The sequence below is a fragment of the Aptenodytes patagonicus genome, chromosome 2 (genome assembly GCF_965638725.1).
Source record: "Aptenodytes patagonicus chromosome 2, bAptPat1.pri.cur, whole genome shotgun sequence".
NCBI lineage: Eukaryota > Metazoa > Chordata > Aves > Sphenisciformes > Spheniscidae > Aptenodytes > Aptenodytes patagonicus.
Window position 1 is genome coordinate 160,641,359 of NC_134950.1, and position 26,348 is coordinate 160,667,706.

The following is a 26,348-nucleotide window of genomic DNA, read 5'->3' on the forward strand; positions in this document are numbered from 1 at the left end:
GGCAGTGTTGCAGTCTATCTGATATCCGTGACATTTAACTTGAACATTCCTATTTAACTTTAGAAATCTTGGTCTGTCTCATCAAGGTGCTGTAGGTGACAAACATTTTAAAACTTCCCAGAGGTCATCCAAGAAACTGACGAAAGAGGAAAACTATATTCTTGCTACTACTGAGCCACAAAACATAGGGAAAATAAGCCTTTGAACCCTCTTCTTGTCACCACAAAACTGCAGACAGAGCATAAGGCTAATTCAGCAGTAGATTAATCAAAAAATACGTCATCTTTTTACCCTTTAATAAATTGCCCTGATTGCTAACATTGTGGCAGCACTCACCTGCTCATTGCTGGTGGAAGAGATACTTGACTCTGCCTCCTCTTCCCCTTTATCCTCATTCTTTGATTTCCAGAATCTCCCCTCACGAAGAAAACGCTGGTGCAGTTCCAGCTCATCACAGGCCTTCTTCCACCCCATACTGCGTTTCACGTGCAGCCGATGGATGTTAACTGTGATGTCTTGAATGTTTTCAGAGGGGATCCAGGCCCTGTGAATACACAGTAGAGACAGGTTCAGAAATATTAAATACAGATGAAGGACCTTGACCTGAGAAACTGACTTCAAAAGCAGTTTTTCACAGTGGCTGATCACTGACAATTCCTTTTTACTCAGGATTTTTGTATATTCAACACATTTGAAAAAAAATGGACTGCATACCGTTAGACATTTTTGTTATTTTAAGCACTTGTTAGCTGTAGGTGCTATGGCTGAAAGTCTCTTTCATTTTTGGTGAGCCACAAACCTCCCCCAGCACCAACAGCAATCTCCCACCTGTTCTCTTGCTCAATGCCCTGAGTCAGACACAGAAACATCTTCACTGAAGATTCATATGCTAATCCAATCTAGCCCTTGATCTCTTTCCTAAAACTGTCAAGGAATGTACCAAATTATCACCTTGAATAGAGATATTTTGTAGTTTGGGCCCTTGTCTATCAGTCCTGAACTCACGTGGGGACTGTCATGCTCTTTTGGACTGAATTCATGCCAATGACTTGGTTCCAAAGGTACTTTGTCCTCTTAAATATTTTCAGAGAGTCCTCATAGAGTTTGGGCAGCTCTTGACATTTTAAAAGGTTATACCAAGCAGCATTGGACATGAAAGAAAAAGAGACACTGCCATGCACATCTACATAACAGAGTAAATACTGTAACAAATTAAATGTCTGCGGCCAGATTCTCAGTTCTTGCAATACACATTTGATTTCAGTGAAGTCAAGGAAAGAATGCTAATTTACACTAACTAGGAATTTGGCCTTTCATCCAAGTCCAGCACAGTAACTAAGCAATGGCACTCTAGTAAAATGTATTTTGCCTACTCTATGAGCACACGTTTAAGAAGTTGCAAGCACCTCATCCCACAAGTGTCATGTTACTTTATTAAATAGTTTGAAGCTGTGTGACCTTAATGCCAAAACTACTAATGAGATAAGCTGCATTTGCAAACAGATTCAAGGTAAATCACGCTGTGATTGCAACACAAATAAAGATCCTTTACCCATTTTATACCTATTGGAAATCTTGGTAGCTCATATAACAAATGCAAACATGTTATATACTGTGCAAGTTACACTAAAAGCAATTTAAATAAACAGCCTCATAAAACACTGTTACTGAGTTGTCTAGGCCCTTTTGGGATGCACCAAAATATACCACCCTCCCAAAAACCATTAATTACTTTGCAAATGTCTCCTCTCCTAACATTATAAGTATATAAATCAAACAGCAAAAAAAAATCAGTACATCCACTGTGGTAACACTACTATAACCCTCCCCAAATGCTGAACAAATGACTGGAGATGGAAGTAAAAGCTGATCTCTAAGAATGAAGGTTCCAATCTAAAGAGTTATATAAAATTGCAAACTGGCTCACAGCAGGAGCTCTGTCAAAGTTCTAGCAGTGAGACAAACATTTGTGATGTGTATTATGTTATTAAAACACAAAATTGCAATGTGCCTGCTCAGAAAAGAAAATTGCACGAAGTCAATACTGCTGGTAGTAAGAGTACATTTCTCTCCAATTTTCACCTTGGCTTGGATTAACAGGCTGCTACTGATTTGAAGAAATAGTTGAAGTTCACTTGCTTTCTTTAATTAAAATGGCATTAAGTAACACCCCTATGGCAACTGTGGAAAGGGAATCTCTGAGCCATTTGGCAACTTCGGATGTGTTAGCCTGAGCTTTAAATTTTCTGAAACAATGATGGCAAAGCACCCAGTCTTTCTAATGTTGGCAACTAGCTGAGCCAGGATTTACAACATGATAGATGAGATAAATTCTTTTAAGTATTGTTTGTAAAAAGCAGCACATGGAATTAATAAATTACCTTTGGTGGTGATGGCCAAAAAAGCGAACATCAACTTGATTGTCCTCTTTCTGCATGACTTTGGCTGGCCAAAACCCAAAGCCTTTCATTTTGGCCCAAACCAACTCATGATTAGGTATCTGGAAAAAATGTTGTATTTATTATTGGATATGAAGTATTATATTGATTTCTCCCACAAATATTTTGCTGTAATACTATGCTAGTATCTTAAGAATATGGCTGCTATTTATGTCTAGTGCTATGTTCATTTTTATCTTCTTACAATACATATTTCCCTGTTAGATGTATTGCTTGGATCAAAGTAAAAAAAAATACAAAGTCTGAAAAGGGCATAACTGTCTATTGAAAACAGAGATCTTAAGCAGCCCCCAAATTAAACTTGCCTTTATAGCTTCATCCAGGAGCAAAGTTTTATTTCTGTAAGCTCCTTATTTTCTTGTGAGACTGTTGTAACTGGCTGATAACCAAGTTTTATAACCTATATTGTTACAGCTTTGAACTTCAATCAACATTTCACTTGTGTAAAATATCTAGGCTTACAGAGTCTTAACCATGCTTTTGAAACAAGCCTACTGAAATGGAATATTCAATGCATTAATGACACCAAAACTGCAGGATTTTATACATAAAAGCAAACAAATAAAAATCTGTGTCAGCAACATACGCAAGGATAGCAGAACCAATTGTCAGGTCGCGCATTTGACAAATAGAAACAGTTCTTGCAAAGCTGTAGTTCGTCCAGCTGAAAAACAAAAAAAGGTAAATAAGCCAAAAAAATCCTATTTATGTGACTTCAGTAGTATCTCTCTCTCTTAAGCAGTTAAATTTTTCAGCCCTGCTTGCTGATTTGGTGGAGTTACTTCTGTCTGTGCAAACTAGAGGTGTGAAACTGAGGTGAGCTGAGAGTGGATGAACGACAAGCTGCAGAAACATTATTCATGTTTTAGAAAAATAAGGCAGAGGGAGGAGGCTAATTCAACTCAATGATTTATTATAGCTAAAATGCAAAGAACAGTTCTTTAAATTCATCAGATATTTAAAGTACATTCTGAAGGAAGTAATTCAACTGTACAAATGGAGAAAGTGTGACAGCTCCCCTAGCTTTATTTTTTGGTCTCCTCTGAATGTTGAGAAATGTTTCAATGCCAATTACAGAATTTGGTAGGAATCTCACCTCAGGTTCAATTTATATTAGCAAGTACAATTATTTCTAGTCCAATTATGTATTACTAGATTTTTTTCAAAACTAGAATTTGAATATCGGTATTTTCCAAATGACAGTCTAGTTGCAAAAAAAAAAAAGAAAAAGGAATTCTGAATCAGCTCTTTGAAAGTTAGGGGAAAATTTATAACAAATTTCACACCCTTTTTATTTTTGTAATATGAAGAACAATTTTCTTAGATTCTGAAATGAAAATCAAGTATCTTTTCTACTTCTTGGTTACTTGGTACTACTTACTTCATGACATGTGTCTTTGTAAAGCATCCTCGCTATATCAGCTTGTTCACTGTCCGCTATAAATTAAAAATAAATGGTATGAACAATCACAGTTTGATCACAGTGCTCACAAAGATTTGCAGCCATCATTGCTATGACTTCCATGCTGTAATTGTCTTGCTTGAGAATACAAAACATAATTTAGTCACTTGGATAACCCTTCCATTTAAAATTTTCTAACAATCAGTTCTATATTTGTTTTCTCTTTCACATTTATATGCAAAAATAGTGTTGGGAGCTTTTAAACTGAACAATACAAGTACATATCTGAGAAGCAGCAGCAGGGAGACAGGGTTGCTCTTAATATGGATCCAGTTTCTTTCTCTGCTAGTGTCTTAACGACACACTGCAACTGTCCTAAAACATGGCTCTCTGCTATCACCACTTGACAGGAACACTGATACAATCACATAAGTATTTCTGCTCAGAGTAATGCTTCACAGACTATTTATCACTATGTGTTTCCCTTTACACCTGTGTATTTCTCTATTAGCACATTCACATCTCTCCCTACCAACATCATCATCCTGATGGATCTCCTGATGCTGCAAATAGACTGGTCCCACCCCCCTCCCAGTGTTCCTGACGTGGGCCTTGTCTGCAGGGGAGAACCACATCCTTCCCGAAATGATGGCTTGGAGAACCTTGTTACAGGACCTGGCTATAGCTTCTGGACACGGTGGTGGTGTTTTTCCACTTCCAATCAGACTGTCCCACCATATCAAACAGTCACTTATTACCTTCCCAGTGGCTGGCAGCTTCTCTGATGGCTGTACCTCCACACACTGCACCAGCAGGACACTTCTAGTGTGGATGTAGCTACATTTGCTGTTGCAATGTGGCAGATATTGCCCACGAGTGAAAAATACGTGTCTATAGTACATGTTTCTGCTGACAGCACATCAGAGATCAGACCTCTTTCCACCCTAGAACAACACATGTATACTAGCAGAATTCTGCAGTATAGACTGACTTATGACTTAGGCTGCAGAAGAAACAGGATGGCAAAGGTGCAAATTCCCACTAACAGGTTTAGCCAGAGACGATGAAAATAGTTGTGCAGTGGGTGGGCCAGAAAAAACCCTGCAAAGTCCTCTTGCAGCTTACTTTGATTTTTAAGGGCTCTCAAATGACCTCATCCACACTTAAGATTATCTAATACCAAATTCAATCCTGAACTTGTGAGTTTCCTACAGATAAAGATAAATCAAATAAAGCAAGCAGTAAATGTAGTACTTTACCTCCGTAGAAAATCACTGTGTTGTGTAGAAGCAGCTGAGCATCTGCTTTGAACTCCTCATAACTCCTGTACTTTCCTTCATTTACTTTCTATACAAAAGAAAACATAGGACTGTGAAAAAAATGTTAAAGTGCTGTACCTGTTTTATGCAGCTAAGCTTTAACAGAAATCTGCATTATGCAACACAGATCAGGCACTGCCTTTCCTGTACACAGAAGGAATACTTACAACTCTTTGACATGGTTTGTTAGTACCTGAACACTGGCTGCATTGGTCCCTTTATGCAATGCCCAGAAGTAAAACAGGTGCTTTAATACTTGACTAAGGTTAAAAAAAAGATCTCTTGGTTATAACAAGGTAAATCTGGAGTAGCTTCATCATAAGGTGTGGCCCAGAACACTTGTTCAAATTAAAATATATTCCCTGAGGTGAAGATTTTGTACCTTAAAATACCAGCTAGTTTCAAATCAATGTTGACTGCCTTTATACTTCCAGGATCTTCACTTGACAGTCAGTGTTTTCTGATGAAGGCTGATTGCCTTAGTCTTCCAAACTCGTAACAAATGCCTACATGGAGCCATGCAGTTCATTTTCCTAGTATGGTCTTTTGTCTGATAAGGAATGCAGCATTTTCAGTTGTGCTCTGTCAAGAACACCTATTAGAATTCCAATCATCAAACAAAACATCATCAGTTTCTAGGATGTTATCTAGGCCAAAAGACCTTCTGTAGAAGCAGGTGAAGGTGACACAGTGAAAGGAAGGCCTGACCTATTTTCAGGCTCAACCAGTGCTTCAAGCCAGCCAGTAGTGTTGGTCTCCAAAACTGCCAGTGAAGCTATTGTTTATCCATGTGTTTCAATAACAATAACAAAATAAAGGCTTTTCACACCTATGGTTGTAAAGGGCAATATGTACTACAGCATCGCATAGTAATCCAGTTGCAGCAATGAATAAAGATGAATGTGCTGTTCATTTTGGTCATGTGCAGTTGATTTACATGAGTCATGGTCAGACCTTTGGTTCAGAAAAAAAGAACAACATATTTACTGGTACTTTATTTTTGGAACGATTAATGCAAAACAGATGTTTATGTGAGTCTTGGTTTTTTGTGATCAACAAAACAATTGGTTCTTTATGAATCATTTAAATGTTTATAAAGTTGCCACCTACACAAGGCCTTAATGACTAAAATTGGAATACGGTCAAACACATTGGGCCAGATATGCAAACATGGGCACTCAAGTCCATATTCAGTGACTTAGATAAAGGGTACCTTCTCTAAAGATTTCAGCTACCTACAGCTCCTAGTAAAACCTTAGCACAAAAGGAATTGAGGACACTATGTCTGAAAACTAGGCACCACTCAAAACGGTTTTACTTGGTTACCTATTTATGAGGAAAAGTTTGAAATTTTAAGCTCCCATATCCAATGCTGGACACAATACTGAAATACTGATCATAAGGAGAATTAAACAGGGTTAGTGCTTTAGTCCTTAAGGTTTATCTTCACTGTTAAAAGACACCATAAAAAGTGTGGAAGTTAGAAAGCAAGTTGCTCTACCTCCTGTATAGTAGGAACATCAACAGCTGAGTGCACCAGCCTTCTATACATTGGGTGTTTGTTGTCCTTCCCTTTCTTGTTTAGATCTATAGCCTGAAAGGACCATAAGACAGTGTAAGTTATTGCATTTAGAATCTGCTTAAAACACAAAAAAAAAGATTTTAAAAAATGCTATAGTTTGGAATATTTCAGGTGGGGAATACCCAAGGCCAAAATGTAGATCCACAATCTGACAGATTACATGTGTCTCAAACCTGAAAAACGTCCATTTCAGAGGAGCCACAGGTCCATGGCATAAACTACTCCTGCCAGAATGATACTAATCTGAGCAATGAGACATGGTAAGTGTATGTTGAAATACACACACCGCTTATGACAGGGGAAATAAAATGACACCCTCTTGTAGCCCTCCTCCCTGCGCAGTCACATGTGGCCAACCACAATGCATCCTCTACAGTGCAACCCAACACTTCGATAAACTTCCCTGTTTCAGACTCACCCGCTCTTTCATACGAGAGACTATGAATCGTAGGTATGTGCTCATCTCTTGTTTACTTGTGTTTTTCTTCTTGATACTCTGTCAAAGAAAAACAGGATCATATTATCATTTTAAACTTGACTTCAAAATTCATCCATTAAAAATTTTCTCTGCATCACAAAATTATTTGAAAAGGTAACTTTGAATCACATTATCACACAATTTTTTAGGGAAAATCTTTTCTGGGAAATTAGTAACACTAACACATCACAACAGCTATATATGTTGCTTTGAATTATGTCTGGGCTGAGGACTTCAGCTACAGAAGAATTACAGGTTTTATTTCCACTTGTATCCATAATACTTTGTCAAAACCTCTCATGTAAAAAAGTGTCTAATTAGAATAAAGCAATGAAGAAAGGCATTTTAGGGAGCAGTTTGAAATTTATGTAATGGTCTTTTTATTAGCAAGGCATTAATATTTTTTGAAAAATAAGAAATTATTTTAAAAAGAATATCCTGTACCATCTACAAATTATGTGCTTACTAGGCAAAATGACACCGTCTAGGAGGAAGTCAAATAGGCTCTAGCCAGTAAAAACTCAGAGCACTTTTTACTGCTCAAGAAACATAGCAGTTGTTGATTTTTGTGGTTCTTCCTTCACAAAATCTAATCCAAGATTCCAGAACACAGACTGCTTCTTTTTAGCAGTTCAGGATCCAGAGTTTTTTCCCCTCATCTTAGACTAGTAGAGACTTATCCCCACCCTTCAAAGTCAGTCCAGGCTAGTGGGAAGCACTGCATACAGAAAACGTGCTGCTAAAGAGAAGGTGGCTCTCTGCCAATGCCTAGCGTGCTCTTACAAACCAGCCTTTCCAATTCCAGGTCACAGCAGCTGTGCACAGTTCTGCATGGCCTTACAACAGCTGGCTGAAAAGCGCTCTCTCCTCCTTGCTCTTGCCTACAGTAGTTCTCCAAAACAAAAGTGCAGTGAAACAACAGCATGGGTTCCAGGTTTATTATCCTGAAGTGATTTCTAACTGCTCACATCTCTTGCAAAAACGTTTACTCCTCCTCACACCTCCGAACACAGAGGGCCAAGCTGAGTTCTCCCCTTCTCATGCCTCACATCACAACCTGTATGCAAACTGTGTGGACCAAACTGGCTCAGTTACACCTGCATCCTCAATTTTTTATGGTCTTTAGCAAGATCCACATAATTCTGCAGATGACTGTTGCTTAGCAAACACAAGAAAAAAGAGAATTCATGTCCTAATAGGTAGCTGAAAGAGGTATGAGGCTTATGAACTATTAATCACTAGAAGTGTGCTATTTTTAACTGAATTACTTATATATGACTCTGAATATATAGAGGGAGTAGACACATTGAGAACAGAGCAACTACTTTTACATATTTACTTGGCAAGATTAAAAATTACACATTAGCGCAAAAAATTGCTACAATTTGATTGTGTCTCCTCTGCTTATATTCCTCCTGCAAGACAATGAAGACACTGAAAATCACAGGCTGGCCCTTGTGCTACAGCAAGTGTGCAACCTATACATCTCAGGATTGTACTTAATGCCTCCTTCTTAAATCAAAATTGTACACAGCACTACCAATGAAGCTGTTTATTTGATTGCTTAACGGTATGCATAGAATCATTACAAACCGTGCTGAATATCAGTTCAGCCATGAACCTATATAGATACTACAGTACGCATAACAACACTATAGCTTTTTCCTGACAGGACACTACCACTGTTGGGTAAAACTCACTATTGTGGAACGGGCCAGCACCAGGTCTCTCTAACGCTTACAGTGCATTTATGCATTATTTTCATAATATTAATGGTTCCCTGACCTTCCTTCCAAACTCTGGAACAAGACAGAATTTTACCCTGTGCTGTATGTCTGAATCACCTTCTGTATATTCATGTTTTACTTTGTCTGCCGTGAGAATGTGCATTCTGCTGGAATTCAATTCACCTATTCAGTTTTGCATAAACCAACATTGCTACTGCAAATGCAAACCCATGCATTAAATGCATTAAATGCATGGGTTTGCATTTAATTATCTGCATTATGAAACGCTGCTGTCATTTTAGGCACTGGAGCGCTGTATGCTTGCTAATGACACAGCATTTTAAAAGACTGAAACTTATTAGGACACAATAAAATTCACTTGCACTGACTAGTTCTTCTACACCTCTTTTTCTGACATGGTTCTGAATTTATCATCCTTTGAAAGTATTTCAGAATTCATGCAAACCATTTTTCATGCCCTGCTGGGCAAGGCAGTTCGTAAGAGACTGTGTTAAGATAGATGGTTTACAGTCTTATCCTTCAGATCATAAGAAAAGATAGATAGCTGGCTTTGTATCATTATTGATGTCAGCAATTAATATCATCTTAAGCACCAAAGAAAATTATATAATTAACTTGCCAATTCAGGCAAATTTGAATTTCTCCACTTTTCCTTCAATTCCCTACATTGATTTACTTTAAGAAAAATCTGATCTTCAGATAGGTTCCTCTACTAAATGTTGAAAGGTAATGAATTTAGGGAATCGGAGCCTATGAGCCAGCAAAATGCCTTTTTATGGCAAGGTTGCTCACCCTTTGTAGAAAGCAAGATATAATCCAACAGCTTCATTCACTTTTCAACAAAGATTAGCCCTTTAGGAGGTACCACGCACACATTCTTTGGAAGCTATAATGGAAAATGTGTAATTTTTTAATTAAAAAAACCCTACTTTGTATTTTGAAGACTTGTAGTGTTCTCAGAGAAGTCAACCTAGAGCCACTTAATGCAAGAAAATAGATAATACTAGATGGGGGATATGATTTGCATAAAATCTATTTATATTGCTCTGACACAAGAAAATATACCCACTTGCAGGTCCCTTTATAGCCAGAGTGATACAGAATCAAGTATAAATGAAAATTAGGTCTTTTAATTTCCTACTTTTGGGAAATGAAAACAATGATGGTGGCTTGTGAATCTGTAAAAGTGGCAAGATCCACTGCGTATCTTTTTCCACAGCCAGATCGACTAAGATATACCACTGCAAACCTCGTTACTTCAACAAGTTTCTTTCAAAGAGACTGCTATGATTCAATCCAGCCCCAAAAGATTATCAGGATCTTTATACTTGTAGATATCCTATTTGTAGGATATATTATCTTAATATAGGATTGTACTAGGTCTGGCTGGGATGGAGTTAATTGTCTTCATAGCAGCTCATACGGTGCAGTGGTTTAGATTTGTGACCAAAACAGTGTTGCTAACACACTGATGTTTTAGCTCTTGCTGAACAGTGTTTGCACAGTGTCAAGGCCTTCACTGTTTCCCACTCTGCCCCCACAGTGAATAGACTGGGGGGTACGCAAGAGGTTGGGAGGAGACACAACCAGGCAGATGACCTGAACTAACCAAAGAGGTATTCCATGCCATATAACATCATGCGCAGCAATAGAATGGGAGAGGAGGGGGTTTAAGGTAGTTAGCCATCTTTTGCTCGGGAACTGGCTGGGCATCAGTCTACCCATGGAGGGTGGTGGGTGATTGCCTTTGCATCACTTGTTTTATTTTCTTTCTCTCTTCTTCCATTTCTTCACTTATTAAACAATTTTTATCTTGACCCAAAAGTTTTCTTGCTTTTACTCGTCCTTTTCTCTTCCTCTGTCCCACTGGGAGTTGGGGAGAAGTGAGAGAGCGGCTGTGTGGTGCTTAGCTGCCTACCGGAGTTAACCCACAACAAGGATGATTCCTAAGTGTCCTGGTTTTGGCTAGGATAGAGTTAATTTTCTTCCTAGTAGCTGGTACAGCGCTGTGTTTTGGATTTAGTATGAGAATAGTGTTGATAACACACCGATGTTTTAGTTGTTGCTAAGCAGTGCTTACACTAGTCAAGGACTTTTCAGCTTCCCATGCTCTACCGACTGAGAAGGCTGGAGGTGCACAAGAAGCTGGGAGGGGGCACAGCCAGGACAGCTGACCCAAACTGGCCAAAGGGATATTCCGTACCCTATGACGTCATGCTCAGTACATAAACTGGGGGAAAGCTGGCTGGGGGGCCGCTGCTTGGGGACTGGCTGGGCATCGGTCAGTGGGTGGTGAGCAATTGCATCGTGCATCACTTGCTTTGTATATTCTTTTATTATTATTATTGGTAGTAGTAGTATCATCATTATTACTATTTTACTTTATTTTAATTCAATTATTAAATTGTCTTTATCTCAACCCACGAGTTTTCTCACTTTTACTCTTCCAATTCTCTCCCCCATCCCACCGGGGGGGAGAGAGAGAGAGAGAGGCTGTGTGGTGCTCAGTTGCCGGCTGAGGTTAAACCACGACACTAAGTCACACCAATTTTTAGAGAAATCTGCAACCCTTCTGCTTTGAATCACAGTAAACTGAAAGGCTTGGTCAGGCATACATGTTTACGTAGGGGATGTAGGAGTGAAGTAATAACCTTCACAATAGCAATCCTCATGTAGAAGATTAATGAGATATGGTAGGTGGAAGGCCAAGGCTGCAACCTAACTCATTGCTTGTGGGTGCAGGAAATACCTTATATATCCCTTATTCTCTGCGGCACATCTATTTCTTAGAAGCTGGTACCTGAAGGTTGGATTTACATTGCTTTTTGTATTCAATATTCCAAATTAATAATACTGCTTAGCTGTTAAAGAGGGTAGCAATATATTGCACTGTGCAGGTGTGACTTACTTAGCAATGCTGACATGCTTGTAATGCAGGAATTCACTACAAAACTTTATGAACCACACGAGGTTAGCAGCAGTTGAGGAGTACTGCCAAGAAACTCTCCATCCTGCAGTAGCACCGTTTATGATGGAAATGACTATGCTTTGCACCCTGAGTTAGCATGTAGCTCTCAACTCCCAGGGTGACAATGGTTACTACGCTGCAGTTGCTGCAATCTTTCATTTGAAGAGACAAAAAATAGAGAAACTCTAAGAAATGCAAGGTGTTAGTGCCAGCATTCTGTCTAGCTATAAGCATTTAAATTACATTTTCTCCACATAAAGAAGTTTCCCTATGATCTCCCATTAACGAATAATTTTTTTCCCTTCCTCCCTCAACGGTCATGTGTATACACATCAAAGAGCTTCACTTCAGTTCAGTGATGGATTAGGTGAAGGCTGCTCAATGACAGATACATGTTTCTAAGGCACCAGTTCCATTTCCAGAAGCAATTCAGGTTTCCAGGGGTGTATCTGCAGAGGGGAACTATGTGCATGAGTCTAACATACATTCAGCACTGCTGTTTAGAAACTCTTTGCTTTACCCACTGGCCCTTGGATTTTTTTAGGGCTTAAATTTCCAGAGGAATTTGGTGCTACATATGGAAAGCTTTACTGCTCTGCCGCCCTCTCAAACTCCCAACCCTCAGGTCCTGAGGTTTCCTGTACCATTAAGAAAGGTATGCAGGCACACAGGATGGGTCTCAGAGCAACCAGTGCCCCGTATGCCCTAAGCAGCATACAGAAAAGCATCTGCATGAGCAGAATATGGCATAACACCTGCCTCTTTCAAGACCATATACAGTTAAACTAGACTTTTCAAAGCATTAGGTGCTTTTGGACATGTTACAGCTGAATCCACAAATTGGTTTGTACTTGTATGGTGCATTGAGAACCTTCTGAATATGACGCATCGTAAGAATTACATCTTTTACATGCACAGAGAAGGTGGTAGGAGGCTTTAAGTGGAGGTTTCCCAGTTTTCTCACTGCTGTGGACAAATTCCTTTATACTTTATTAAATATGCCCTATGCAGTGCCCAGTTCTGCTGGCTCCCTGATTTACTCAAGGGTGCATGTGGCTGCAAGGTGAATGGGAGGGACCTGCCGAGCACTAACACTTCCCCAGGTGTGGGCTCTGTGCGCTGAACCATGTGGTGCTAATATTGGTCCCATACTAGGACTTCCCTTCACCCACCAATCCATGGCTATTATTTGTGTGATTATGCCAAATCCTGTTTATAGAGTATGTTTCATCATACAGTTATCTAACAAACTCTTACCATAACACCCCATAAAGTAAGTCAATAGAGCCATATTCTTTCTTCCTTCCTTGTATTTTACATTAACCATCTTGACTGACAGCTAGTGCCTAAAACCCTCTGATCTAAGTACTTGTGTTACTTCACTTAAGTAACCTGCATCTTTCCATGCTTCTAACTTTCTGCTTGTCATTCTCACTTGTCAAATTATGTCTAGCGTTAATTGTGAACTGCATGATGGTGTGTTTTTATGTACTCTATGAAATGCTTAGTACAGTACCAGAACTCAGAAATAGCCTATTTATAGATTATTTATCAGCATAGCATTTAATATCTTAAGCTCTACAGCTTACTTTACTCTCATATATGTAAAAAACAGAAATATTGAAACATGTACTATGATAGGTAAATTGTTTGTAATTCCTTGTAAAGCACATACATGGAAGATCAATCTCTGATCAGATGATTGCAAAAAATTTAGTAGTCAAGTTAAGCCATATGAATAATTCTTTCTTTTTGTTTCACAAATTAAAATCTATTCCTCTGGGACAAACTATATGTCACCATGCATAATTTTGCCTTTCTATAAAATTACTTTAAAATTTGAATTTTTAAAAAAAGAAATAATAATAGTCAGTTACCCTTAACATGTGATCAATCCTATTCAGATTTTTGTATATATCTATTTCCCCCAAAAAACCCCTAGCATTTTTGCAGTACTTTCTGTAGTCTTTAGGTGCTAAACTAACAGCTGAAGAAAATTAATTTCCTCCTTTTACCTAACCAAAGAGCAGCAATAAACATACAAGTCTCCTGCATCCTTCAGAGATCGAGTTGACTAACCCTGTCTTGAATAGACCATTCCAGTCCAGTACTGGGAAAAGGCTAATGTAATCTCTAAGTTCATTTGATATTGAGTCTTTCCCTTGTGACCAGGAATTTTGCTGATAATACAATTTATTTCACTTAAGACAATGATTAGTCAGCAGTCAGGGAAAATTTTCGATCACTGCAACGTAGTTTGAATTGAACTTTGTTTGACTCCTGACTCCTGCTGAGAATTATGTAGGGTACAAAATATTCAGATTGGTACTGCCAAGTTAAAAAAAAAAACCAGGAACTGGACATCCTTGCTTACGGATGCAGTGGAGAAAAACCACCAGCAGGGAAAGAGAGTTCAGCGCAAGGTTTGCAAGGGGCTGTTATAAATGTTATGGGAGAAAAAATATTTTAAAGTTATGAACAAATCCTTGGCAATGTCCTTTATAAAATGTTTCTGAGTAGTCAAGTGTGCAAGATAAAGCTGCACAGGTTGATTGAACTAGTACAACCAGCAATTGTGAAATGAATAATCCAAAGGTTTGCTGACCTTGGCAGCATTATAGAAGCAGTCTTTACATAAGAATGCAGTGTTCTTAGATTATTTCTCCCAATACATTAGGTTTCAAGCATACTTTTACTTCACCTTTGTAAAGAGCTTTGAAAACCCCAGGTGAAAAGTGCTATGTCCAGTTACAAGAATAAAGTATGAAAATATATGCATCTCTGTTCCAGCTATTACTTTTCTTGAACATACATATTTACTGCTGATAATGCAAAGTAAATCCCATTGCCCTTATGCAAGATAGTTAAGCTCTGTTATGTCCTCTGGACATCAGCCAGGGGTCTCCCAATTACCATAGTTTTTTGAATACAGGCCCCTCTCCTGCTTTTAAAATAAAATTAGAGCAGTCATTTCCTAGGAAGGTGGGGAGAAAATAGCGGAAGAATACTGAAGCCTGACACAAGGATGCTAAACCCCATGCCAAATGAGACCACTCCCTTGCTTCCAGGGATGGTGCAAGGCTCCTTAGTCCAGGTTTGCAGAATTAGGCTTGAAGTGATTCAAGTTAATTACAAGGAAAATAGGAGCATCCAGCACAGAGGGAAAAAGGATGCCATGGCATTCAAAATGGCAATATTCACAAAAATAGGTTGATCGTTATCTGAGGCACTGAGCAAGCCAAAGATCTCTGGGGCAGGAAGTATTTAAGAGCCCCCCAAACCTCTCCTTAGTCTTTGTATAACGAAAAGGGAACCAATATGCAGAAAGACAGACACTGCATGTGGTCTGAGTTTCACAGGATTTTTCTGAAGGTAAACATTTGTTTAATATCATTGCCATAAAGGATTTCAAGGCTCCAGGATGAAAATCAACCTGCTCTGAAAGCTGACCACCCTATGTATCTGTGCATATTTCATGCAATGATTCAGTATTCCACTCTGACGACATACAAGATGTTATAAGCCACCTCATATACAAGGTGGCTTAAACCACTTACATTCCCTACTCTCACCAGGTGTCATCTAAAATTATTGGTAAACTAGAGTGGAAACTGGATCCAGTTTACCTAATTTTAACTATTTATAAGAACTATCAATACTAATTACAAGAACCAACAATTATTAGATTTATTTAAAAATCTGAAAGCAATTCACCTATATATGGTCATTCTTTGTTTTTAACAGAGGGAATATTGAGTAGCTAAATTAAATGCTAGTAATTCAATATGGAGAGATACCGTACATGTCCTTATTCTTAACTGTTTTTTCCCTCCCATTACTTCTTTTTCATTCCTTTCCACTTCCTTGAGGCAGGCTCGATTTTCTTGCTATTTCCTTAAACCCTGAGAGCTCCCAATCTGAGGCAGCAGGCAACAGGTTTTTTACAACTGGTTCTAAGGTAACAGCAGTCAGAAAGTGCTGTTTTGAAACAAAACAATCCACGTGTTTTCAAAAACTGCTTCTCCGTACTACGAAGCGCCTGAACCCTTACATTCCTTGCAGCACAGATCATCTGAAGGTCAGTCTGCTGTTCTACAGCTAGATCTAAGCTTTTAGCAAGGGAATTTCCTCTCCCTCCAGCAATCCAAGGTAGAGTGCCACTGGCAGTTTTATGCCTTTCTGTAGCAATAATTTTATATTAAACATTCATATGCATTATTTCCTCCATTTGAGGAAGCCTAGGAATGTGCTCCATTGGGGGAGGTGACGCAGAGATGACAACAGTAAGGAGATGTATCTGGCTGATTCAAGGCCAGGTACCAGTAAGCACCATCCTGACTAGAATGTTTAGTCTTCTAATGACATGTAGACAACATACCTGCTCATTATTGGAAAGTATGTAAAAAATACTTGCTGTCTCCCTACCATATTCATAAAAATAGCAATTTTAAAGAAAAAGCAATATAGATATGGATGCTATGGGTGAAATCCAGATTGGCCTTTTTGCACCAATAGAATCCACAGAAGTAAATGAGAAGCAGGATTTCACCCCATATTTTTTGATACTGCCCTCATCAGTAACATGATTGTGGCTTTATAATATAAAATATGATTCCAATAAAATATTAAGAATGCAGTCATCAAAATACAAAAAAATTACATTATGATTCATTAAAATGATGTTAAGTAAAAACAGTAGCATCTTATACAGCAATTTGTTTACTCATGTTGAAGATTTCCACAATATACTGCATTCACACGTGGCATACATACGTACACACATTCCCACACAGTATACTGTGTGCGTTCAAATGCATAAGTAAAACTTGCTGGAGTCTTCAAAATGACCATCTGCTACATGCACCATATTTTGGTAGCTCTGTATAGATGCTCTAGGTATGTACCATCGTTTCAATATTCAGTTCTTTATCCATTAACCTGGCCAGACCATCTGGACACCTTAATGAATCTATTAATGAATATCAATCCTCTAATCAGCACATGAAATCTCATAGGTACTCACCCTGCAAACTGGGCACTGCCAGTGACTACTGCTGTCTCTAAGCCTGAACTCATCAGACAAACACTTGGAATGATACACACGAAAACACAGGTCACATATCAACACCTCTCCAGGCAAATGGCATTCAAAACAATACCAGTCATGATTTTCTGTTTCCCAGTCCTACAAAAAATACAAAATATTTTGGTATGACATTCTGTCAAAATCTGCAGGAACTAAGAACGAAATTCATATGTCTTGAAATCCAGCAGCAATTAGACATTATAAACATTTTAAGAAGTGTATAATGTTTAAAAAACAGGGGAAAACCTACATGCTTAAAGATCTTAATCAGTTTAATACACACTAACTCCAATAGAATATGAATGCCAAGTTTTAGTTTTTTCAAGTGTCTGATTAGTAACAATTTCAAATATGAGCTCTGTCCACAATGAAAAGTGGGTTTGTTTTCTACCTTTGTGTAAAACGCTTGTTGACCTCTCTGTATTAGACTACAAACAAAAGTTTGTGCACCTCAACAGACCATACCTATTTCCTTGGACTATTTCCCCTTGCTTTGATTGTTACAGTATATTTTCAACTGTAATTTTCTGAAGGGCAGTCCCTTCCAGTCTTTACTCTCTTAAAACTGACAGCTTTTCAGTATCAAAGTGTTGAGTTACAAGAAATAAATGAAATCATGAACCTATTACTGCAAGAAATGTTTCTGCTAAGCAATTCCAATGCAATTCGAAAAATAGAAAATGTTTCACTTGCAGTGCCCAACAGCACTAGGCTTACTCCTGAAATGTTCTACAGAAGACAAAGGATATGGTTCTGCTGATGCACAGATGTCTTTAATACACTCTTCCTTGAAAATTCAGCCCCAACGGCCAAATTCTGACCTTTGAAACATGTGCACAAGCTTTGCTGAAGTAAATGAGAGCAGCATGCATATAATTTGGAGGCAGAATTTTGCTCTAGGAATCTATAGAACTAAAACCAGACAGAATTGCCAGTGGCCACCGTTAAATGTTTATGTTTGTTATCTGAAATGCCACACTCTTCCCTACACTTAGAAGACAAAATAGCTGTCATGTATCAGATAAAACTCCCAATGCCTTTTCATGTCAAATGTCACTTTTCAATGGGTTCAGATCTCTGAAAAAATTACTCTTATTCTTCAATAAATTATCTTGATAAAAATCTGATCAAGCTATTTTTAACGTCATGTTGTAAAGGTGGAGCCAGCAATTCCCACCAACTGCCAGAACTGGCATTTGTCCGATTCTCATTTTCCCGCGCCTGGGAACTATGGTTATTTAAGTCCTTGTGTGAGAGGTCTCCTCCAATGGAGCAGCGTAAGAAGTGCTACACAGAAGTGGCACTTCCAGTCCCTTATGCTGAAGAGCAGCCGTGTTGTGTACATAATTCATATGACCAGAGCCCCCCGTGAATATGAGAGATTTAGGGACAGCCTCAACCCAGATTGCCTACACTAAAGTTTATATACCATGAATGTTGGACTGCAGGGGCAGTAAGTTTAGGGGAAAAAATCCCCAAACAACCCTTAACCAATGACTTTTGAACTCAGAACTTTGCCCTCCTTTGTTGTTCAGATTAACAGTGTAACTTGACTCCTATCGTTTCTCCTCATTTAATTTTACTTGCCAATTCTGTATATCTCAGAATGGCATATTAATACCACCAAATTTGGCTATAAAGAACACATTCTCATTTCACCAAATCTTTCCCCTTCCACAAGGTCCAGTGGCAGTGCACTTTGGGAGCCCTTTCTTTACGATATTTTAGAAACAACTAAAGATACTGCATTGTCGATGTGCTTGATTTGCCTGTAGACTGAGAAAAATCAGGATAAAGTATTGCTTTATATTTCTTTCACATTAAGTGTAATATCTTCTTTATGAAACTGAAAAAAATAATCAGATGGCAGTAAAGGGCCAATTAAGCAAGAAAAAGAATCAGTTTTGATTAAAGATCTATCCAGATAAAAATCAAACTGAGAAGACCCCAATAGGTCCCGGCTGCTGAGGAATTTCACCACAGAATCAGGATTCCAGGATTCTTAATTTTTATTTGTACTAGTTACTTATTGGTATATCCCAGATATTCCATTGTTAGGAAATATGCTGGCAAAGAGATGTGGAATTTCATAAACATAAGCAAATATACTTGCTGGCAAGAAAAATCATACACTCAAGCCAGAAACCATGACGTTAAATAAAACACCAGAAGAAGCTTCCTTCAGCATTCACACTGTAAAGTTTTGAAAACATCATTATTTCTAAATATAATCACCCAGGTTTTTCACAGAAAAGATTTTTAGTTTAATGCAGTATATTTAGTGCATAAATATATATAAAACATTCATTTATGCAATATATTTGACAAGTTAATAAAGAAAATAAAAAAGGTACATAGCCCTTGTGAACAACTACACTATTGACCTCAATAGCAAGGTCAGAGGCATTAATTTTGCTCCAACAGCAATGAAATGTTACTGCTTCTCTTGGTTTACATAAGTTTGAATGGGAGGAGAACGTGCTCCCAACACATCTTTTTCATGCAGGAGATCAGATTCATTTAAATAGCTCAAACTCTGCCTGTCAGTGCTCGGGGTAGGACAGGTCAAAATTCTCCGCCAGCTGCAAACACGGTTAAGTCTGCATTTACAAAATACACCACCAGGTGTCATCAGCCACTCCGAAAAGGACTGATTAAAGGGCGACCATTGTAACAACATCTTGAACTGTAACATGTGAGTAACCACTTCCAGCCCCCAGGAGAGAGAAAAAATCATCAAACTACATACATACATAATGCAGACTAAACTCAGAATTGGAAGTGATATGGATGATGGTGGTGGTTAATATAGTAAACTAAGCTATCCTAATGGAAGACAGAAACGTAATAGAAAATATGACAGAATTCAAAACCACATAGTGCAAAAATTGTTCACCTTGTTTTTTGCTGCTGTCTGGGAAAAAGGCTGCATACCGTAGGCCTTTCAAAATAAAAACAAAACAAACTTTGTATCTATACTGTAAGCCATCCGATTATCAGGATATACACAAGGCTAGAAAGAATTCATGCACAGTGACCAGGAAATCAATCTGTTACTTCTAACATCTGGTTGCATACATTTCCTCCTGCATTTCTGGAATGCTACCTAATGCTTTCACCACATTTTGTTTCTTTAAAATATCCCATGTACTTACATCATTAAAAGAACCCAACACCCATCTTCTTCCCCATATAAACACCCACCACCAGGCCAACTTAAAATTTGTCAAGAATATTAATGATTGTTAATTAATGCACTCTCTTTGATACATAAACCTTCTTTGGGCATCTAAAAAAGACCCCTGTAACATAATATACTGCATAGGCAGCAGCCCCATCAAAATCAAAGCAACACCTTCTTTGCTGCATATTATCGAAGATTAAGATATCACTTTATCAATAAAACTCACAGTCCTTATTTGTGTATAAAAGGTGATACATTTTCCCGGGGCCATGCGGAATGAAGGAAGGATCTCCGCCACAGGGACTCGATTTGCCAATATCCTTATTTCCTGACGCAGGGCAGGGAAAGCCTCTTGGGTCACCGCGCTGGCAGACGACGGGAATCCTCCATCGGCAGTGCCCGGCTGCCCAAGTTCAGCAGTTCAGCGGCACCCAGTGACTGGCCACAACCCCCAAGAGGGAGCGGATTTGGCAGCAAAGTTGCATAGCTCAGATGTAACAGGAGGCCTTCCCCCTTCATTTTTCTCAGCTGCCCGTTGCATTTGTAGATATATGCATCAGCAGGGCAGCAAATGTCTGTTTGGGAATTGCATTTAATAGCCAAAGAGCTATGCTCTGTTAAGCAGAGTGGGATCTTGCAGTGATATGGGTCACTTGTGGTCACTTGTTCTTTATATTCAAATCAGTCAAACATTATATCATAATGGTCACTTTGCACTGATATAAACAGTTGAGATTTCTCAGCAACATGAATGAAACAATGCAACAATTTCAAAAGTATGGCTTAATTTATGACTGACACATAAGCTTACTTTTTTGTGATTTGTCTTAAGCAGGCTGTCTTAAAGCAAATACACAAATTTATTCTGGAAGTACAGAAAAATAACATGGGACAGAAAATGTCAGGCTATCCAAAACATTTGACAATTTAAATACAGATAAACCCAACAGAAAGGAATGAATCATCATGTTGTAGCCTTTACTGTAGAATAAAATATATAGTTGTTGTCAAGGAAAGAATAAATTTAGTGCATAAAGAAAATGTCCATTATAATGCAAATGTACGTGGAAAATAAATGCTTACTCATTAGTAATGGAGATTTACTTAGCTGTAATTGAAATAGGGAATCTGTATGTTGGAGAATGTGACATCCTGCTGTACAATTAGCATACCATTAAGTAGAAGATGTGAAGCACATACTGACAGTAAAATTAACAATAACTTAGAGGTCACAATTGTAACTATTACATCACTTCCATACCTTAGCAAACCCATAATTATTGTAAAAAAAAGATGTAAAAACAATTAGTAAATTTTTATTTTCCTGTAAATTACATGTAGGCATAGCACATGAAAACAATATAACCTCCTTTCTCAGACTTTGTCTAAAAGGACCACTTTGCCTTTTTATAATGCATATTCCATTAACATAGCTCATTTCTTACCTGTTAATCTGTTTTCTCCAAGTCCCTTAATGGTAGCCCAGATACTCGGTATTAAGTCACTCTACTATCAGGTGGAGAGAGGAAAAGGGAGGGGGAAAAAAAGGCAAAACTCTATTCATGAAACTCCCCTTTACAGGGATTTGCTGGTTTCACACTGTTGAACTAGATTTCCCAAACCATCCAAATTATGGATATCCTTTGGACCCAACCAGTAAGCTAAAAAAAAAAAAAGGGTCACATAGATGGGAAAAACAATTATAAGTCAGTTATCTCTTTGGCGCAATCATGTTTATTTATGAATAATATACATACAGTTCTGTTGTCCTAAATTCAATATGACGCAAATGAAGGAAAGCACTTCCCATGGAGCTCACGGTTCCCAGCATTTCCTGCGTGGCACTTGTCCCATAGCACTCTTTGAACTTTTTTTCCCCAGGTGTTCTGTTTCAAGTGCTTCTCCAGAGTTTCTTTGCTGCTTACCTATGCGCTGCTGTGGTGTTTCTCTGTATCTCTCATCCACACTCATGCACACACAGCTCCTTCCAGATCACTGGATTTTCATTCACAAACCCATGGTCAGCCCTGTGTAGTGTCTGTGTTTTATCAGTCCCTACAGCTCCAGCTGTCTAGCGGATAAAGAACTCAGAACAGTTTTTCACATTTAGTCTAAAGGAAGAATATTAGCAGATACATAGTAGATTTCACCCACTTTGTATCGTAACAACACTTTTGGTTTGTCACAGTGGTGGAATCTAGAATGGCAACAAGGTCCATGCTAGCAGAAAGAAGTTGTTTACAAAATATAAACTAGTTAAAAATAGTAGTATTTGCATGCTACATTTATTTCAAGATGTTTTCAAATCACCAACCCAAAACTTCAGTGTAATCTTTTCCTGACTATTTCATAACCCTTTAGAAAACTGAAAAGGATCTCAATGAATGAGTTCCTACCATTTCTCAGATTCACATTTCTTTGACATCTAATAAGATAGTCCATGCCCAATTTGAAGATATCATTTCTGAGGCAAATGTTCTGGACTCTGGTATTTTAGGATTTGGGAACAGCCATAAGGAACACTTCTTTCTCTTCTCCCCACCTCCGTCAGCTTTAACATCAGAGTTCTTTCAATTTCCCCACCTTCAGCTAACAGAGAAGCTTTTAAAATCTTGGATTCTGCTGTTAAGATTCCTTTGTTGGCTTTCAGTAACTCTTCACTGGAACCCAACAAAGTTGACTACCAGTCCATGTCAAGTAGACAGATATATTGAAAGAAATGCCTCCCACAAAAATTACACATTACTTTTTTCACATCTTTCATTTTGCTTTAGGTTTTGCAACCTGCATTCATCATCATCTGCTGTTGGGAAGTAATTCCTATCTTCTGTACTTAATCTTTCATATTTCAAACTTTCTGCTGTAAATGAAAAGCCTTTATTATAATAACAAGTGGTGCTCCTGCATTCTAGCATGGGTGTATCTACCATACCATCACTCTTCCCTGGTATCCGGGTCCTCTCCTTAAGAGGTCTCAGAGTATGCTGCAGGAACCTATGCCCCCATTCACGTTAAACAAAGCAGCATCTATTTCTTTCTAAACACATTCTCCATTCTTAATCAATCAGTTCCTTTCTGTCTTTTTCAGGCAACATCTGTTCCCATCAAAGCTTCCTCAATCAGACATGAGCTTTACTATAGATAATTGTTAAAACTTTGCAGTGCATTTTGCCGTCTTTATGACTCAATGAATATAACAAACCACTGTGGGGACACACTACCTATGTGCACTCCTGTCCTCCAGTACAAAACCTGAAGGAAATGCTTCTTAAATTTGCTGTAAACAGCTACTGCACTTAATTATTTGTCTGTTCACCAGTACTTCTCTCAAAGTGTAAATATGAGAATCTGTGCCCCATACAAAAGGCAGTCTGAAACAGGCTCAGACAAGAGCAGTTGTAAGAGTCCTTAAGAACTGTGGAAATGCTAAACCATGCTCAGCTTTGAAATGTCTCCCCTTGCCCATCTATCCATTGCTTTTGCTATACTGTTGAACTTCCAAGTAACTGCTCTGTCGTAAGAGGAGTTTTACAAAATGTGGCTGTTTATCTGTAGAGCTGGACATACTGGAGCCTTACTGCTTTTTTTTTTCCAGAGGGAGACTAGCATGTGCACCTTGTATGTGCACACTGGCCTCTTTTTTAAACAGGCTATATCTCGTTGGATACAGTAGCTAGTAAGAAATCTTCAGCTTATCATGAATCTCTGGCAGATGTATTGGTTTTCACTCAGACACTAGCACGCATCAAATACTACCTGGGTCAAACAAACATAATGTGTCATGGAACACCATTCCCAGTATTTTTTCAAACGCAGTGGGGACACTGTGTATGTTTTTCGCCAGAGGTCCTAGCCTGCTGTGAGATCAGTCCTCCTCCTGCCTTTGGGTCAGTCTTCTCTTCATGCCACAACATCCCTGGCTCCATCTATTCCTCAGCGAGCATGAATCCTCCTGTAAACTTGCTTTCAGTAGCCCACTGAATCTGCTTTTATCTTTTCATCAGAATGATAGGTTAGGCTCCGAACTGAGGAAGGCATGATTAATTCCTTGATGTCTCAGTGGACTTACTCCATCTTTGCAGCAGGTAAATGGTGAGCTAGCTGTTTAATAAAGTATTTCCCTTTTCATTGCTGTACAGGATCCATACTTGATCAGGATGATTGCTTTACAATGATAAAGTTTCTTAGATCACCCCATGTTTTACATTTAATGTTAAAGTAATGCATCAAAATAAGCTTATTTTCTCCCCAGTAGTTTCCTTGTGTATTTTATTAGATACATTGCCTCCTGTTTTGCATCTATTTTTTTCCTACTGCTTTTGCTCATCAAAAGTGCTCAGAAAATAAACAAGCATCCATATCTCCTTCAGAGCCAAAAAGACTTCAGCAGCTAGAATCCCTTTATGAAAATTGTTCCACTTTATCTTCTCCTTCCTTTTCTAGAAAACTACCACAGCAGGTAGCTACAATGATGTGTGCTTTTACAGACAGGATAATCTGTCCATTGCAAATCAGTTGCCTTTATAGATCCTTTCCTTTGATGACCTTTGATGACTTGGGCTTCATTTTTAAAATGGATTTCCATAAACTGACTCTGTAGGACACTTTGTAGGTATTCATTACTCATATTTTATCACAAAGAAACCCAAAGCAATTATGAGTTCATATGTCCTCACAACTACCTAGGCATCTTGCTTAATTTCAAGTACTTTTATTTATTTATTTAGGCCAAGATTTTCATAATCTCGGCAATTAACTGGGTTTTTTACATTATTTTTAATTTCTCTCATTTTAGATATCAGTTTTATTCTAAAAAGAACCAACACAAAACCGTCAGTGAAGAGACAGACCAAAATCTCCTTCTCTGTAGTGATATTAAACACAGACATATTTATAGGCTCCTGAAAATCCATTTCCATTTTCTTCATTGATAACTGCTTCCTCTTCTGATGCACTGATGCAAGACGACTCAGGTTCTGCAGTGAATTCCACAGCCTCTCAGAACACTTTTGGCCTTCTTTCATTGAGTTTAATCTGCAAGCCTAAGTTTGTCTAATTAATTTATTGCCAGTTTGTCTTAGAAGTCTTCTGTTTCTGGCAGAAACCACCAAAGTCTTCTCTGGATGCCTGCCAAGACAGGTAGATTGTTATTCCCTCACCTACTTTGTAGTTATGTTCTGGACAATTCAGGGTGATAGGCTCCAAAGTATAGAGCCAGTCTCTAGCTCCCAGAGCTAAAGAAGTAGTGAAGTTTTTTCAAGAAGTGTAGTAGCATGCCAGCAGCCAAAATGACTGCTAAAACCCCTGTCACGCTTATCTTCTCAGCCTATGAGCTGTGTTCCTGAAGCAATGAATAAATCTCAGTTTCCCTCCCAAGAAGATCATGTTTGGATAGCAGTAGTTTACATTATTTGAGGTGAGACAATACAAGTATTCTCCTCCAGGATATTAGAAATAGAAAATAGTTTCAAATGAAAATATTTCTTTTCTTTCTTCACGTTCCAAGTGAGTTCAAGGTTAATAGAAACTTTCAACTTATCTCCTCAGAAACTGGATTCACTTCTGCTATTAATGTCACCGTTTTTTACTTAGGTTGAGCCAAGAGGAGGTTTGTAGGCTATTTTCATTAGGGAGATAAATCAGTGATGGAGTGAAGTATTTATTAGGTGCAATGCCTTTTATTTCCACATTATGTATGTGAAGGTTTTGTTCCTCTAGAAAAAGGATGAATCCAGACCAGAAAAGAAACCATCTCTTTGCTTGTAGTTCCAAGTCTCCTTCCAAGAAGAACTGTGCACAAAAGGGGTCTCCCTCCCCTTTTCTTTCTTAAAGTATGTTTACATTGCTTTTCTGGCCTTATTGTCTCCATGGGAATTTGTAGTGTTTTTCTAGGTTGATGTTTCTGCACACACAGAAACATTTTATCTGAACCAACAGCAGAACTTCCTATGCACATCGCTTAAATGTCCAGCTTCTTGTCCATGTCCCCTGTGCTGTAGGTGTGGCTGGTATTTTTTCAGCTGTCAATGATATAAAGGCATGAGGGCTGCATTTATTGTGAGTGAAGCATGAATGTTAATAAACCCATCAGCTTCAATTAAGTTTCATTCAGTGACCAGCAT

General features: G+C 38.3%; 1 protein-coding gene across 4 annotated transcripts in view; it reads right to left on the reverse strand.

The window, feature by feature from the left end:
• Positions 1–26,348, reverse strand: part of ZMYND11 (zinc finger MYND-type containing 11) — a 108,217-nt gene that overhangs the window by 12,223 nt on the left and 69,646 nt on the right. The window contains exons 4-12 of one of the 4 annotated variants that reach the window (XM_076331901.1): positions 19,939–19,983; positions 16,980–17,141; positions 7,181–7,258; positions 6,682–6,774; positions 5,121–5,208; positions 3,841–3,896; positions 3,046–3,123; positions 2,382–2,500; positions 337–544 (exon numbers count right to left, since the gene is read on the reverse strand). In XM_076331901.1, coding sequence (XP_076188016.1) covers positions 337–544; positions 2,382–2,500; positions 3,046–3,123; positions 3,841–3,896; positions 5,121–5,208; positions 6,682–6,774; positions 7,181–7,258; positions 16,980–17,141; positions 19,939–19,983 — 927 coding nt within the window. The remainder of the gene's footprint in view (positions 1–336; positions 545–2,381; positions 2,501–3,045; positions 3,124–3,840; positions 3,897–5,120; positions 5,209–6,681; positions 6,775–7,180; positions 7,259–16,979; positions 17,142–19,938; positions 19,984–26,348) is intronic. The other 3 variants (XM_076331902.1, XM_076331903.1, XM_076331904.1) reach the window with 3 other exon arrangements.